Raw genomic sequence first — 17,825 nt, forward strand, 5'->3', positions numbered from 1 at the left:
AGCAGGTTCGGGCCCATGATTTTCACAGCTCTACACCTTGGATTTCTAGAGCATATGGATAGAAGGTACAAAAGCTTTGTGTGCCGATGGGAAAAACACACCGAAGAGAGTTGAGTCTCTCTGTGCTCGTGAGGGTCTCTCGGTTTTCAGCATTTCACACGGACCCTCACTATTGCATGACAAAATTCTGAAAACAAAGCAAAGTAGCACCCCCTAAAAACAAAATAGCCCCCCGCAAGACAAAACAAAAAATGACCTGAGCATTCAGGGAGATGTCCATGGGGACCTTTGCACTAAACCCGTGTTGATCTTTAAACCTAGGAGTTGAGTTAAATTTTTAAAGTCCCTTGCGAAATTCACCGACATCCCCCAGAAGAGCACGGAAATAATTTTAGTCGTTATTAAAATGAGTATAAGAAGGCAAAACACAATTCTATGACAAGTTGAATACAGAGGTCTCAAGAGAGCAATGCAGGAAATGAAAGGCCAGCTTAGGAGTACCCTAATTAAGTTAATAACAATGTACTTACCTATATAGTTTAAGTTTAAAAAATTTGGCTCTCAAAAGACATTTCAATCGTTGTACTGTTGATATTTGGCTCTGTTGACTAATGAGTTTGCCGACCACTGCCCTATGGGAATTGAGCCTCCAACCAAGGTGCATGCCCTTGAGCAGAATCAAACCCGGGACCCTTCAGGCCAGTTGTTCTCAACCTTCTGGCCCTTTAAATACAGTTCCTCATGTTGTGACCCAACCATAAAATTATTTTCGTTGCTACTTCATCACTGTAATGTTGCTACTGTTATGAATCATAATGTAAATATCCGATATGCAGGATGGTCTTAGGCAACCTCTGTGAAAGGGTCGTTCAACCGCCAAAGGGCTTGCGACCCACAGGTTGAGAACCTCTGCTTCAGTCCACAGGCTGCGGCTCTATACACTGAGCCAAATCAGTCAGGGCAGAAGGGTGGGTCTTACCCTTGTCACTCACCAGTGACCTTTGGTCAAAGCTGGTAGGTTGCATAACTCCGCCCCCCCCGCCCCCGAATATTTTGCTAGTTCTTAGGCATAATTTATTTTGGTTACTGTGACATAATAGGAAATACATATTCGGTCTCTGCCCCCAGAACTTGACATAGAGTTCCCCAAACTGTCATTTCCTGAGTGACAGGAGCATCTTTTGTTATAAAACGTGTATGTGTCGGTGAATCCGCGGGGGTGCAGGGTGGATGATGTACTCAGAGGGGGAAGGCAGGCTCCGCGCCCCTTCCCACCCACCTTGCCCATGCATCTCCTCCATCTGGCTGTTCCTGAGTTCCAGCCTTTATAAGGAATCATGTACAGTTAAGGGGAGCAGTCATCTGAGTTCTGTGAGTTGTTCTAGTAAATGATCAAATCCAAGGAGCGGGGGTGGGAACCCTGATTTATAGCTTTTAGATCAGAGGTGATGACCCGGGACTTCCAAAATGGGGGAGGGGGGGAGTGGGCAGTCCTGTGGGGCTGAGCCCTAAACCTGTGGGGTCTATGCTAATTCTGAGTAGTATCAGAATCATTTAATGTGAGAGAGAAAAAGAAACCCCACACTTTTGGTGTCAGAGTATCGAGCGAAGAGGTAATAGTTTTTTCTTCAGCTGCAGAGGCCACAGCTATAAAGGACTGAAGACAGCTTTAAGAACTGAAATTTAGGACCTGCTCAAACCCTGGGATTTGTGCTTTTGGACCAACTTGAGCACACACTGGATCTAGAGCTTACAGCAGCTGACGTGAGAGCAAAGCAGTGCCAGAAAGCGTTCGGACTTATGTCTTCAATTCTCATGTAGCCAGTGAAGCCTGCTAGAGCTCTGAGCGAGGCACAGGATTATTAATGTGACCCAGACGGCAAAGCCCACAGAGATTGTAAACAAAAGATGTTTTAAGGCACCACGGACCTTTGCGAAGAGTTGTCGAATGGCATTTGACAAATGCCAATTGTGACATATTCTTGATTTCTTCAGAGAGAGTTGCACTAAGATGCTTTTGTTTTACATATGCATAACTTGGATTTTGGCATTTTTGCTTTATACCCCCTCTCACTGGTTACCATTTTCAAAGATATTTACATGTGTATTTTTAATTTCACCCTCTCCACGTACTCTACTTAACTACAGTACCCTTGACATACTAAAAATCTTAATATAAAAAAACCCCTCAAGATAAAGCTTAGAAAAACCCAAACATTACCTGGGATCTTTAAACTGAACTTCACAAAATGAGTGAACTTGGAAACCCAGGCATAATTCCTGTGCAGCGTACAAGTTTCAAGGGAGAATGTCCCTGGTTGCTATCTGTTCTAGAGGATGGATATCTGTAATGCTGGATAGCTAAGTAAACACTGGATCATTAAGTAATGGGCCATGGCCTGGCCGGTGTGGCTCAGTGGTTGAGCGTCCACCTATGGACCAGGAGGTTGCAGTTGGATTCCCGGTCAGGGCACATGCCCGGGTTACAGGCTCGATCCCCAGTAGGGGGCATGCAGGAGGCAGATGATCAGTGATTCTCATCACTGATGTTTCTCTCTCTCTCCCTCTCTGAAATCAATTAAAAAAACAAAACAACAATGTGCCATGCATTTGTCTAAAAAACCCCCAAAATATTTATGTTTCCATAATGAGTTTTCATGTCAAAGATGGAATGAAAATAGAGATCAACCTGTAAGTATATGCATGAACCCTTCACTGGAACAAAACATGATGTCCCGGTGCTATATGTTTTGACAGCATCTGGTGAAGAGCTATTGCAACTTTGCAGGCAGGGACTCTGTAGGGCTCTGCTCTGGAGGTAATCCGGGTGATGAATAGGGTCTCAGAGGCTCAGGACAGCTTTCAAGCGAATGCCTGTCTTACATACTGCTGTATTTTCTTTTTAACTTAATTCAATTAAAAACAGAACCCACTATTGTCTCTGGTTACAAACGCCCGGCTGGTCTTTAGCAAGATCTGTCTATTCAACTTGGTAAAGACTCAAGCAAGGTAAGGCGGTAAGACCGAGACGCATTACCGAAATGGCATGCAAACTGCTCAGCTTAGTTTGTAGGATTCGGTTCAATAAACACCAGTTCTCCTGTTCTTCCTTTCCACCCCCTGTTTGTTACTGGTCTGTCCTTAAATGCTCTCGAGTTAATGAGTCCCCTGGTTGCTCATCAGTTTTTACAAGTCTCAACTTAAATAAATGAATGCTGAATAAATCGTTAACATCAGGCATAGTATAATTATTTACATTTCTCAAAGATGATTTCCAACCCAGCAGTCCTTTAAGAATATTCTGATCAGCTTTGCAAAATTTTGAATATATTAAAAATGTGAGGGTGGAATGTCAAACATCTTAGTAGTCATCTCTCTCAGGGCCTTCATATGTTAAGAACTCAGCAAATAATTTTTAACTTATTTACCATCCATTATATTGAGGAGTAGATGCATCCTATTTGCCTTGGAGATACATGCTATCTACATATATTCTATAAATGCTTCATTTTTTTTCTTTTGTGACAAAGAGTGATGAGCACCTCAATTTCACTTTTGCTTTACAAAACTTAATATTTACACCAACAATCATGTTGGCTAAAAACTGATTTAGCTGGAACCTCCCTAGGCATTCACTAATTTTCCTGTCACAACACACCCATTAATAGCTATCCTTTCTTTTCTTCAGTGATTGTTTCTTATTCAACATTTATTGCCCTGTTGTTAGAATTAATCAAATCATGTTAAACAAAACCTCAACATAAGGTCAAAACCATGCTCTTTAAATGGTAAGTCTTACAAATCATGATATGAATGTTCTACTAAAGAATTCTATAAAGAAGTTTTCAGGAATCTCAGGGACATTTAACATTTGGATGAACTAATCAGAAATGAGAAAGAAAAGGGTGCTAAAGACGCTGCCAAAATTTTTTCTCCATTAAATAATGAGAGTTTGAATGTGAAGCATCAGTTATAAGCATGAAATTAATTTTAGTATGGCCAACATGGCTGCAATCATGAGAACCTGGGAAAACACAAAACAACACTACGGGCACACAGATACACAGACCAACGGACAGGAATACACAAAAATATTTCCAAGTTATGACTGCCACATAGAAAATGCTTAAAATTCATTAAAGTAAGAATATTAATTAGGATGTTGTCTAACAGAAGATTTACACAAAGTATCTGTAAAGACTCAAAAAATCTAAGAATTACAAAGAAAGATGTGATTATTCACCTCTCATCTTGAACACATTTCCATTCTTACTAATAAGGAGCCCCTAAGTTTTTGCAGACCTAAGGCTACAACGGGAAGTTGATTTTAAATAGAGGTTCCTGTCCGGCCTTCAGCTTCACTGTACAGGATCCCATTTAATTCTAATTTCTCTTCAGATCTCGGAGAATGTTGACTAGGCAGGCAATATCATCTTCGCTCATTTTATGAAGTAGAACTCTGACAGTTACAAGAAGGAAGGCTCAGAGAGTGTCTAGCTCATATTTCATGAGGCCATACGTGCTGAATATGACTTGTGATGAAGAGACCAGAAGAGCAGGATTGGTTGTCAAATAATGATAATTTAGATTTAAGTAGTTCTTAGGTTTGGCAGCTTGAAGACCTCCAAAATTGAACTATGTGTGATGCACCTTTTGGGGGAATTTAACTTTCCTGGGAGGAAAAAAAGCCCAACTCTTTGATTGTCCATGTAACTTTTATTAAAGTGAGTAACTTGGAGGGGCGGGTCCTTAGAAGAATCACTAACCCTCTACACACGAAGGGTTTATTCTAAATGGAAAGACCCACCTGCACTAAACTTCTATTCCTGGGAAAATAAAACTGTGTTTAACTATTATAATATTTAAAATATATACATATAAATTCTAAAGATGATTCAAACATGTACTTTTGGATTGGCCTTTCAGTGTATCAGTCGGTAGGCATGTAATTTATCAAAAAGGAACTTTGGAACATAAAGCACACACAGACGTGGGGACTCACTCATGGTAGAACAAGGAACTTTAGCTGCACAAAACATCGTCATGTAATACCTCCACGCTTGGGTAAAAGTACAGATGAAAGCGTGGATTAAACCTGAGCTTCAAAGGCCCTGGGAAAATAAACCCATGTTGTTGCTGATTCCCGTGTTTGCAAAGTTTGGGACTGGATGGTCAGGGTAAAAGGGATAATTATTCTAAAGGTAATATCAGCTATAGAATCTACAGAAAAAAACCCAGACTAATTCATCCTTATATTCAACTTTTACTGAGTATTTCATATCTTCCAGACACACGAGGGAGATCTCAGAAATAGCTATTTCTGGCTCCAATGCAAGATGTGACCTTTCTCAGGTAATAACCGGCAAGCTTTTGATTTATGTCTTTCAACAGCAATAAATAAAAGTCCTCAACGAAGGGATTTAGAATTTTCTCGCATTTTTCAAAGTGCAGAGCTAAGTGCCTTATCCAGTAGTATGTTAGAATTTAAACAGAACACTCAGATAAAGACGGTAATGTCAGGCAATGCCACGACTGCAGGCCGGTGACTACTGGCACCAGTTGGTAGTATATACATGGGAGAATTTGATGCATTTCCAGGTAAGAACTCAACAGGAATCCCTACATCAAGCAACAAGAATATGATTTTTTAAGACAGTAAAACAGTTCTTCTTAACCCAGTTTTTAACTTTAAATAAAATGCCATCTAATTCGATGTGAGGTGATCACCAGGCCCAGAACAAGCACGAGTCTGACCAATGTGAAAACATCCCCTTTGCTAGCACCGAAGCTTTGGCAAACATTCTTCTTGTCTGTGTCCTTCCTGTGATGGCCGATGGGCTGAACCCAAAGATTTGAAGTGTGCACTCGTGAAAGACTCGATTCAGTCCTCATCTTATTTTTAGCTCTATCAATGACCATTTAGCAAAGATCTTACTTCAAAGATGGGACTTCCAGCTGGAATCCTTTATTAAATGGCAGCTATTAATGTTCTAGTCTCAACACCCACCACCCTGTCCTGCTCTGGCAAAGGATCCCGATGGTCCCACCTCCCAAACTGAGTCCCCTAGAAAAAGAGAGTAACCACAGAACTTTTTCTCCAAAGAAACAAACAGAATTTTACAGAGCACAGTTGGGACAGAGATTGTTTTTTTTTCCTGCATAGAAAATTAAAATGCTAATGTGAATATTCTTTTTCAAAAGCTTTTTGTTCAGCGAGAAAGCATGGCCTAGGGAGAAAGCACTACAGTGGTCAACTGTGATTCACAGCTCCACCCTGTCCACTGCTAGTGGTGTCACCCTGGACCAGCCACTTGATCTCAGTGACGTCATCAGTAGAACAGGATCAATACTATCTTGCTTTCTGGAAGAGCACCAGGAGCTCTTTCTGGCTCCTCAAATCTTCCTCTGCTGTAGCTTTACTACAGAAAGAAAAACCAAGATGATGACAAGAACTGGGGCAAGTCGGTGGCTTTTGGTTTAGTTACATAATGCACACATACATAGACTGCCACTTCCGGCCAAGATCAAGTAATGGGAAACAGGTTAACCTGCCACCTGTAACATCCAAAAAATGGGAAAAAAATTAGAATTATGTTTCTACAACATATTAAATGTCAGATGAAGAACAATGAACACTGAGAAATGGGAAACAAATGAGGTGAGCTCCACAAATGCCTAAGTTTACTGCCTTGAGTTTCCGGGCTGTGATTCCAGGCCTGGGAACCCAGCAGAGCCTAACAGACTCTCAGAGTTGAAGACATGGAGTGAGAGTCTAGAGAGGCAAAGGCGGCTTGCAGTCATAGGAGGGAATATTGGAGGGGAGGGGGTCGCTCAGAGAGAAGCCAGAGATTTGCAGATGATGCCCCTTGAGAATGTAGTTGACTAAGATTAATGCATGCATGTAAAGAAACTAATTGAGACCACAGAACAAAAATCATCCAAAAGGATTAGAGCTAACAGTGCCTGATGTTCACACAGGGTTAGGAATAATACCTGTTTGAACTATCCAGGTGGGAAAACTCAACATGGTAGATTTCTCAGAAGGATTTTCAGATATACAAAAATTTCCAGCATTCAACAAGGTAGAATTTACAATGTCTGAGAACCAATAAAAAATTATTGGGCATGAAATGATGCAGAAATATATCACATAGAAAAAGAAAAATTAATCAGAAATAACCCATAGCTGACACAGATGTTAGAAGTAGCAACCAAGGATATTAAAAGAGTTACTATAATGTATCCTATAGGTTGAAAAAGTTAAGACATCGAAGATATAAAAAAACAAAGAAACAAAAACACAGATTAAACTTCTAGATATGAAAACTACCATGTTTAGGAAGAAAAATAGCCAGACGGGATTAATGGCAGATTGAAATTAACTATGGCACATCATAATCAAATTGCTCAAAGCTATTATAAAGAAAAATCTTAAAAGTAGCAAGACAAAAACTTACATTACATACAGAGACAAAAAAAAAAAGGATAACATCAGTATTCTTTGGAAACAGCACAAGTAACAATGGAGCATCATCATTAAGGTATTTAAAAAAACAAACAAACTCCATCCTAGAATTCTATCCCCGGTAAAAATGTCTTTAAAAATAAAAGTGAAATAAATATACTTTTTAGACAACTCAAGCAAAAGAATTCTTCACCAATCTACATGAATTAAAAGAAATTTTAAAGGATGTCATTCAGGTAGAAGGAAAATGATTCCATATGGACCTACGAAAGAATGAAGAGCACCAGAAATATATAGATAAATACCTATATAGATAAATACTTTTCTTCTTATTTAAAACTCTTTAAAAGATAACTGACTATTTAAAGAAAAATAATAATATGAAAAAAGGGTGATGACAACAGCTCAAAGATAGGAAATGGGGAATGGAAGTACTCTATTGTAAGGTTCTTGTAATACACATGAAGTGGTGTATCACTGTGAAAAGTTCAAAATATTTTCTACAGACCCTATAGCAAACACTAAAATAACAAAATAGTTGTAGCTAAAAAGGCCACCAAGGGCATACAATAGAATTATAAAAAAAATATCCAATTAGTCCAAAAGGTGGCAAAAAAGAAAAAAAATAGGAAACAAAGAACAGATAGGATAAATAAAAAACAGCCAGATGACAGATTTAGGCATAACTGTACCTATAACTTCATTAAACGGTCTTTTCAATGAAAAGGCAAGACCCAATTATATGCTGCCTCTAAGAAATGCACTTCAAATGTAAAGATAAAGAGGTGAATCAAAGTACAAGGCTGAAAGAAGGATACACGGTGATAACATTAATCAAAACAAAGCTGGTGTAGCTCAATTAATACCATAGTCATTTCAGAGCAAAACATAGTACTAGGCATAAAGAAGGTGTTTAATAATAATAATGGGGGTGAAAGAGCACCCAACCCTGAACATTTATGTACCTAAAAACAGAGCCCCAAAATACACAAAGCAGAACCTGACAGCATCTCATGGAAAACAGATCAACCCACAGTTCTAGTTGGAGATTTCAGCATCCTTCACTTACTCATGGGTAGTATGGGTAGACCTAGTGTACACACACTCATGTTTAGAATATTCCTACGCCCGGAGTAACCTCTCCCACAAACCTTCAGCGAGGAAATCTATACTTGCATCGCTTGGTCAGCCTCTATGGGCATCTAACACTGAAAACCACACATAAGGCTCCTTGCTGCTGACCTCATGATGGACTAGGGAATACGGGCGCTGCGCTGAGCAAGAAATTCTAGTTCTGGTTTCTTTTCTTCCGCTAAAAATCTTATAACTCGGCCAGATCTCAACTTTTCTTGACCTCAGTGACGTCACATCTGATGAGGGAGCTGGGCTAGGTTTCTGGTTCCCCGATTGCATCTCTACCATGGAGGTCACCATGCCTTGGATGTCAACTGAAGCCAGGCCGTTCACTCTGAGCCCCTTGGAGGCCTGTCTGTGGGAAAACGTGTCTGCGGTGATGACAGCCCTGCAGAGGCAGCTGCCCTGTGACCCTTTACCCTTCAACATGGAATGAATGAACTCAGGGCAAACCTCTAACCAGTGGTGCTCATGGCATTTCTCCAGACCTCTTTCTCGTGGCCTTGCGTGTACAGAGCCGGGGGCCTCTGCCTGCTGGGAGGGGGACCTACCCGCGGGGGCACGGCCTGCAGCGCGGTGATGTAGTTCTCCAGGGCCAGGCGGCGGCGGTCGTTGAGCATGGCTTCCACTCGGGCCATGTGCGTCTCCACCAACTGCTGCCTCTCGTTGGCAGCTTCCTGCTCCAGAGACTCCACCTTCTCCTGGAAATGCTGCCGTCCAAACACATGCACAAGTCAATCGGGAACTGAACAAGTTGCATGGGGCAGCAAGTTTGAAATTTGTTTAAACGGACATCAAATTTCACTTCCTTCAAAAATTTCATCATCATTCCCAACTTACACTTCTCATTATAAATCATTATTTTATGTGGCCCCTGAAGACTGATTTGACTAATGAAAATGTAGGATAAGTTTATGTATTCTTGAAACTCTACATTACATTGCATATCAAAAAAATATTCCTCTCTTAGTCAGAGTATTTTAATTTAAGGAAATGACCATGATAATCTCTCATTTACTTAAGGTAATTTTGAGAGGGGCTATAGTTAAAAATTCTAATTACATATATATATATATATATATTTTTTTTTTGCCAGGGGAAGAAGCAGCAGAAGATTATGGCAACCAAAAAGATATATTATTGATTTAAAAGTAGACCACAAATAACAATGTGAGTTTTATGGAAATGAATTATAACTTGAGCTAATTGGGAGCAAATATAAGGCAGAGTTTAAGCAACTCAATTACTAGACAATGATGAGCAATAATCCAAGTTGATGAGAATATGAACAATCACAAATGAGGTTCCAGCAGACGATGGAAAACATGAATGGGGGAGGGGGTTGCTGGCATGCACCTCTTGTGAAAATGGCTCAGGTTTTACCTGGATAACTGCTTTCTTATCAGCTTTAGGCAAGTTCTTTGCTTGATGTTCTGCTTCTTCCCATTCTCTCATGACCTACAAAATAAGAAAACATTTAAATTTAAAAGCAGTTCTTTTTTCAAAGACAGATTTAATGAGATAGATTATGTTTTTCTCCTATATTTGACATTGTACATAATTACCACATTCCAGTTTTACCTCAGTAATATTTGACCTCCCACTAAGATGTAAATCTATCCTGTTAGTACAATGATCATAAATATTCAAATTTATGGCAGCAATATGGCCCTTTGAAACAAAGGTGGTCTTTTTTTTCTTTTCCAGAGAAAATGCTAAAGGTCATTTTACTTGATGTGCACAAATGTCGGCGATTCATAAAAGGCATCTATTTCCTGAACAATGCTTTCTAACATTAAATTGAACACATTGGTTTTAGTCTTTCGGGAAAGCAAGTTACAAAATTTCAAACAGTAGATGTGTGTGTGTGGGGAAGCACATATAACATTTTATGCTGTATAGACATACTGTGAACACAGCACCAAAAACGTAGTACATACTGGAGGGAGAAAAAGACAGAAACCCTGAGATCCAACCCAGGGTAATTAGGGCCCTTTGCTTGCCAACCCCACACTATAAACAGCCCTAGATCCCTCTAGAAATTCTCAGAAGTACACATTATAATGTTCTGAATGCAGCAAACAGTATTCTTGGCAAGTAATGCTAATTTAATGACCAGGCTCATCTGTTTTGTAGAAAAACGAAGTCTCCTCTCTCATTCTTGATGTTCACCTAGGATTTCCCTGAGACAAGTTCACTCACTGATCTGAATGTAGCACAAGCCTGCAGCTGTGCATACTGTTGGAAGAAAACAGGTTGAGATTCTTACCACCTACGGCTGCCTTTTCCTTTTCAAGTGAACTACTTGCTGTCCATTGGCCTGGTGTTTTTGGTTTTTGGTTTGTTTTGTTTTAAAATGCAACTCCTACCTGAGCTAGGTAAAATGAAGAACAGAAAGATCAAGAAAGCAAAATTCTGGTTTGTTAACAGATGTTTACTGGCAAACTCTGTGGACTTCCAAACCAGGAGACAACTTGATTTCTTTATTTATAGGTATTTATCCCTAAGGAATTGATTTTTACGATGACCTTCAAGATCACAAAAAAAGGGGAGGCTTGGAATAACTATGAGGTAATAAATAACTATGAGGTAACACCACATCAAATCACATGTGAGTTTCTAATTAGATACTTATTGTGTATTAGCATTGATTTGTTGAATAAGATACAAGTGTCCCCATGTTGTTTTCATGAAATTATGGACAGAATAGAATGGGATGTATGCTCTACTACACTTGACAAGCATATTAAAAATGACCTAAAGAGTTCGCAGCAAAATTGGGGAAAATGATCCATTGCTATGAAAAAGAACAGAACACGGAAGAACAGAAACATATTGTCCCAGGTGCTTTGGTGTCTCCCAGAATTAATGAAGGACACCTGCGGGGAGGGGCTAGGGAAGACTACTTTTGCTTTTATGGATGAGATAAGCCTTGCATTGCAAATATTTCAATTTCCTGCTTCAAGAATGTTCTCAGTAGCGGTACTCTACCATGAATTCTTCAGGCAGGAATCTCAAAATTAGTTAGAGAAAGAAGTCAAATGTTTCACTGGAAGGTGAGAAACTTATTTCCCAAATTGAATTTGCACAATCTCACTTTGTATGTTAAGAACTTTCATTTTGAGCAAAGAAATCATGAAATAATTAAGGAGATTTATTTAGCTAATAAATTGAAAATAAGCATTTCTAGAGAAATAGAATTTTGATTTTCAGATAAATTTAATTATATCCTACACCCTCGGAAAGAAAACAATTCACTTATAACATCACACTAGGTCTACTACTATAATATTACTGCTGACCTGCTAAATATCAGATCCAGTACTTAGTGCTTTATAAAATCTACCTCATTTAATTGATTCTCACAACAGCCTGTGAGATTATGCATGGCCACCCTTATTTTTGAAACAGGTTAAGTTACCCACTCAAGGTTATGCAGGAAAAAAAGGAAAAGGAAGGATATAAACCAAGAACTGTGTGGCTCTAAATACCATGCTTTTGTCCCCTGTGGCCCTACAGGCAATGTTCTAAAATGGCAATTCTAGCAGATGAGCTCATTTTATTTTTATTTGGTGACATGAGGAAGGGTCATTCCTAGATGGTGATGCTTATCTTAAAAATAATACATTTAGAGAAAGGTCAACTTTCCTTTTAAAGAACTTCTTTTTAAGGATACATTGACACTGATAAATTCATAAGTAATAAAAGAACTTATAAGCCGTTCAGCATCTTATAGTTGATAGATTCTATTCATAACATATGGCAACAGAAATCTACAAATTTAGAGTTATCATGAACCACAACAAAAAAGTGAAATACCAAAATTACCCAAATCCTCTGCACCTGTAAGAAAACAACAGAAACTACAATAAGAATTAATTTAAAGAACTACTTTTTAAAAAATAAGAAGTGTTCAGGATCCAGCCTTTGAGGCTGTGGCCAATCTTCTTATGAAGCAATTTCCCACTGCATGGGAAAAGTACTAGCTTCATCTGGATTTATGGATCTTCAAATACTGGCAGTTTCATGCAGAGAAATGACAACTAATACCAAGAGATTTAAGAGGCAGGCAAGCTCAGAGTCAAACTGTCCCCAGAATTCAGTGGCACAGATCACAAAGATAAATGTTGATCTCAGGCGTATCACTTTCCTATGACCAGCTGGATCTGGCTGGCTGCATTCTCTGCTGCAGGATAACATCTCTCGCATTATCTCAGGTATAGCTAATGGCTAAAAGATGAAGAAAATCTATTAAAACGTAGACAAACTAAGTCATGTGTTAAATAGATGTGCTGAAACAAAATTAAGTTCATATTCTGGGAGAGATGGATAATATCTAAAACTTGGGGAGCATTTGAAATCAATTCTCTTAATAGGCTCAAAATGATCAAGATACATTGGGGAAAATAACTCAGGATTTGTATTAGAAAAAAAAGACTAAGTAAGGTCAAGAAAAGAAACACGAGGTTAGTAAGGTGATATAAACTTATAGGGACTAAAAGTTTACAATCCAGTTGGAGAGATAAGACACACACACACACACACACACACATATGTATATAAAATAATCACTAATAAAATTGGGGATCAAATATGTCGAGCTGAATAAAAAATAAGAGCAATGACTGCTGGTCCCTTTGTGAGGATTATGTGGGGTGTAAGGAATGGGTGAGACTTATAATGTGAGGAGCAGTAGAAGGGCATTTCCAGAGGAAGTGAGTGCAGAGAGCGACGGGAAGGCCAAGATGAGCTGAGCGCACGCAGAGCAGAGGCCAACAGCAGTTTCCTGCTGCCTATATGAGGATGGTAGCAGTTGGGGGGCGGAAGAAAAAGTAGGAAGTCTGGAGTTGGGGAGCAGGGGGTTTGGATGTGAGAATAGGCATTGGAAATGCCAAGCTGAGCATTCAGTATTTATTCTTATTTTTCTTTTCTTTTGTCCCAGATGTGACTTTTGAGGGCAGTGGAAAGCCCCTGGAAGCTTCATAAACAAGAAGTGAGAGTTTAACTTTAAGGGACATCAGCTCGGCGGCTCTAAGTACTTACGCGTAGTCATCCTTGCTTTTGTAACAGAGATTACTTATCAACTTGGTGTTTTTCCTAAAGAAAGATCCCGTTTTTTTTCAAAAGAACTGGCTTCAGATGAAACATCACTATTCCAGTATAGCTAGCTTTCTATTTCCACTTGCATTTGAGTTTTCATTAAGGGCCAACTAGAACTGCATTGCATTCCAGAGCCCAAGTATTACGATTATGCACCCTCCTCTCCCCCAATATTATTATCCTAAGTAGTTCAGGTATTGTGGTCACTCTCTTAAAAAAAAAAAAAGGAATTGTGTTGTGCCTTTCCAGATACATTAGTAGTTCTATGTTTTACAACGTAGGTTCTATTGTGATTCAGGTATGGTGAGGCCAACACATCAGGAGACGACTACCAGTGACAAGATAGCTTCTTGCTCAATTTTCAATGTGGCATATGGGGAAGCACCAGAGTCGGTCCGGAGGCAGAGAGTGAGAAGGAAATACGGATAAGAACCTTTATGTGGTTTGGGAGGGAAGGAATGAGGGAGGCGGGATAAAATGGCTAAGTGGACTTAGGATGGACTAGTTTGGATTTTGAGTGGCTGGTTTGCACGGGAAAGATGTGTCTACAGGCCAGTCATTTGCTACCTCTAAGAATTGGGTCACCCTGGGAGGGGCAGTCTCCCCAGGGTGAGTTAGGTCCCAGATATCAAATCATTGGAAAAGACAGAAAATAAAAAGGCATATCTACTATAGTCTACTAATAACCTATGTTGATCTTAAAAATATGTATATATGGGACTAGATGAAATGGTTATTATGCTTCACTTTAGTTTTAAGTTTTTATGGTTTTATGAATGAGCTTTCTAAGTAATGATTGGTCCAATGATATAATCATCAGGTATTTGATAAAAAAATATTCTTTAACACTAACTAAAGAATGTCTTAAGGATTTTAGGTTACAACATGATGGTTACAGGTACTATATATACACAGAGTAATAAAACCATAGAGAATGTAGTAGACATATTTAATTTCTGCTTACACAATCCTATGATACTTACTATACCTGGATCTTTACTAGGTGAAATGATCAGGAGGATAAAACCCTCCCCTCCAAATCAATACCTTATAGGAAACATTGAAAATAAGACTTTAAATCTTTAAGAATCTGGATTAAATTAAAGACTCCTACCCACCCCTAGATATTTATTGGTCACTGAGCCCCCGTGGAGATTCTGAGGCAGAGGCCAGACCAGATTTCCCAGGATTGTAGGGCAAAAGCATGAAAAGAGTCACATTACCTGGGACATCCTCTCTCGGTGCTTGGCCTCCAGCCTCTCTTTGGCTTTCTGGAAGTGGGCGTGTTCATTCTCATCTCCAGGCGTCTCCAGGTACTTGTCCACGGCGTCAGGGGTGCTGGCTGCGGTGGTAGGAACTGCAAATGGAAGGGAAGGAGGTTTGAGAAGAGAAGTAGAATATCCGACCATTTCCAAGAAAGCCCTATTTTCCATTATTCCAGAACAAAGAGTTTAGTACAGAAACACACACACGATGTTAATGCTGCTGAAGAAAATACCATGAGACACTCCCCAGGACAGCAAGATATTTGTCACCCCTCCCAAGACTCAGGTGAAGGAAAATCTTGAAAATTGTCCGCTTTGTGATTATAAGTATTATGTTTCACATTCTTTGCAAAACAACAGGCATAGAGCAAAACAGTTGGTGTTTAACACAGACATGTTGTCCTAAATTCCTATGCTTAGCGAAATTAACTTTTGTAACCTTGAAAGTAAACAACGGTATCCATCAATTAAGATCCCCACAAAAACCCGAAGACATCTCAAAATTAGCCCATTGTAGAATAATTGCACCTCAGAGCAAAGGCAAATCCCACAACTGTGTATTTTAGATAGCTAGATTACAAGCCATCTTTTGTGAGAAAATATTTTAAACATTATTTTAAAAAAAAGCCTCAAAAAGTCAATAAAGGCATTTTTGAAATCACAAAAAGACCTTTCCACTTGCACGAATGAGAACAAGTTCAAGTTCTTTTGGCTTACTACAATCTGGCAGAATGACACAATTAGGTAAGTCACATTTTACATTTTGAATAAATAAAAATGTTTGGAGTCATAGTCCTTGATCAGGATAGCCATAGGCTGTGTGTCAACCATCCATGGCACCCTCTTTGGAAAAGTGGAATTATAATAGTTACCATATGAGTAGAAAAGTTCTCCAACTCTTGTGTTAGTTGAACTACAACTTTATAATAGTAAGAATAAAAAATTTATCAAGAATGAGCATGTGCAGTACATTGAACAAAATTACAAATATTTCAAGTAGTAAACCTTTTTTAAGCACATGGAAATAAACACAAAGCCTGCGTTACGTATTTATTCCATTTGATCAAGAAATACGTCTCTTTCGGTAAATCCTTGGTAACGACCTCTGTCCCTTCAGCTGAGGACTTTAAAGGGAAGCAGTCTCTCTTTTAATCCTTAATTCAAACAGGTAAGCCACTGATGCTAACCACGCATCTCACCTAGTGTGAGTGAAGTTTTCCTGTATTCACGGCAACCAGCCAACCAGATCGCTATCCAGCCAAGGACTGAGGAAGGATGACACCTCTTGATATTTCAAAATGAATTTAGTATTTCATTACCACTACCCTGCAGCTGCCGAGGGGGAAGGAGAGAACATTTTAAGGAGGAGTTTGCGCAGAGAGCTCAGCTCATCTTCTGTTTCTCGAATATTCCTGCATTCAAAAGACACTGTCATACCAGGACCAGCTGCCACCGTGTGAAGTCCATGGTGGACCAGAGACAGCACACCCAGGGTGGTGACAGGAGCTGGAACACCTGTGCCTCATGTCCCCACCCTTTCAAGGTGCTTCCTTTGGTCGCTTGAACCACGTAGGAAGGGAAAACAAACGGGCTTTAGGAGGGCTTATTTTTTGTGTTGCTTTTTCAACTTCCACAAAGCAGTTTGTACTGTTCGGACACCTCTGAGGTTCCCCAGGTACTGTGATTTGGGCCAGATTTCCACGTTGGCCAGATCATAAAGCCTCCATTCATTAGTGAATACTGTGCCAGACACTCAACACATGTTCTCACTTAATATGTGGGGAGAAGAAAAAATTACCCTGCTACATATATCGCACAGAGGGGAAATACTATCATTTAACACATTCACTCACATCCCCAAACACACACGAATAAGTCTGAATTTAGGATTAGGAAAACCATGAAAAGGCTCTAAAGTTAATATTTAGAGTAGTAAAGGGCTAATCCATTGACTTGCCGAGGGCACTGGAAAGGGTTTGTTTTGGTTAAAGAATAATATGAATTGGCCCGAAATACCCTTTGTTATGACATCTGTCGGCTGTCTACCCCCCCACCGTATGCTTCCTGGTAAATGACCTCTAACAAGCATTCAGCAGCAGGATTCTGGAACAGGGGGAAAGTGAAAGATCCCATAGACCTTGAATGTGAACAATCTTCCAGCCTCCAGCCCCTGCTCAAACATGTTCATTCATAACTTCTGCAAGCAAGCTTGCTGGGTCGAGTCACCTTTCCAAAGAAAACTAGACTTGAAACTCAGTGTTAAGCATTTTCTAGGTTGAGACCTCTAGCTGCCAAATCCTCAGCAGCACTCCCACCATCATATGCATGTGATTTTCACTTTCAGGTGACCTTCATATCAATTTTCTTAGTCTCTTAGCAGCCTGGCAGAACATGGCAGGGTGTACACCTTGAGCATGCATGTCTATATGTAATACCACATGAAAAAAATACAACAGAAAAGCAGTTCCAGCTCCCAGCACATTACTGCCTTAAGGTCATTCAGATTCCAAATCTCAGTGGAATTGTGAATGAGAAAGGCTTTTGATCTAAGCCTCAACCCTTTTTCTTTTTGTAACCCTGGGCGGTCGGAGGTTATCTGAGAAGCTGAGACAGTAGCCAGGATGTTGACTATGCTGCCTTGAGAGTGCTTGCTCATTCCTTTATTCCTCCAGGTAATATTACTGCTTCTACTTTATGTGAGGCAGGTAGATGGCAGAGACCAACGAACAAACAAAGACCCTTGTCCTTGTGGAATTATGTTCTAGTCACTAGAATCTAGTGAGAGAAACAATCACCTCAAAAAATAGTAATTCACATTGTTAAAATGTGATTTGCATTATGGAGAGAAAGAAAATCAGAGG

General features: G+C 39.6%; 1 protein-coding gene across 7 annotated transcripts in view; it reads right to left on the reverse strand.

Moving 5' to 3' along the window:
- Nucleotides 1-17,825, reverse strand: part of APP (amyloid beta precursor protein) — a 216,281-nt gene that overhangs the window by 59,980 nt on the left and 138,476 nt on the right. For all 7 annotated transcript variants that reach the window (XM_070407007.1, XM_070407006.1, XM_070407005.1 and 4 more), the window contains 3 exons: nt 14,923-15,056; nt 9,983-10,057; nt 9,151-9,309 (listed from right to left, as the gene is read on the reverse strand). In XM_070407007.1, coding sequence (XP_070263108.1) covers nt 9,151-9,309; nt 9,983-10,057; nt 14,923-15,056 — 368 coding nt within the window. The remainder of the gene's footprint in view (nt 1-9,150; nt 9,310-9,982; nt 10,058-14,922; nt 15,057-17,825) is intronic.

This window comes from Myotis yumanensis, unplaced genomic scaffold (assembly GCF_028538775.1).
Source record: "Myotis yumanensis isolate MYYU_CA2020_CCGP unplaced genomic scaffold, mMyoYum1.0.hap1 SCAF_2, whole genome shotgun sequence".
Classification (NCBI taxonomy): Eukaryota; Metazoa; Chordata; class Mammalia; order Chiroptera; family Vespertilionidae; genus Myotis; species Myotis yumanensis.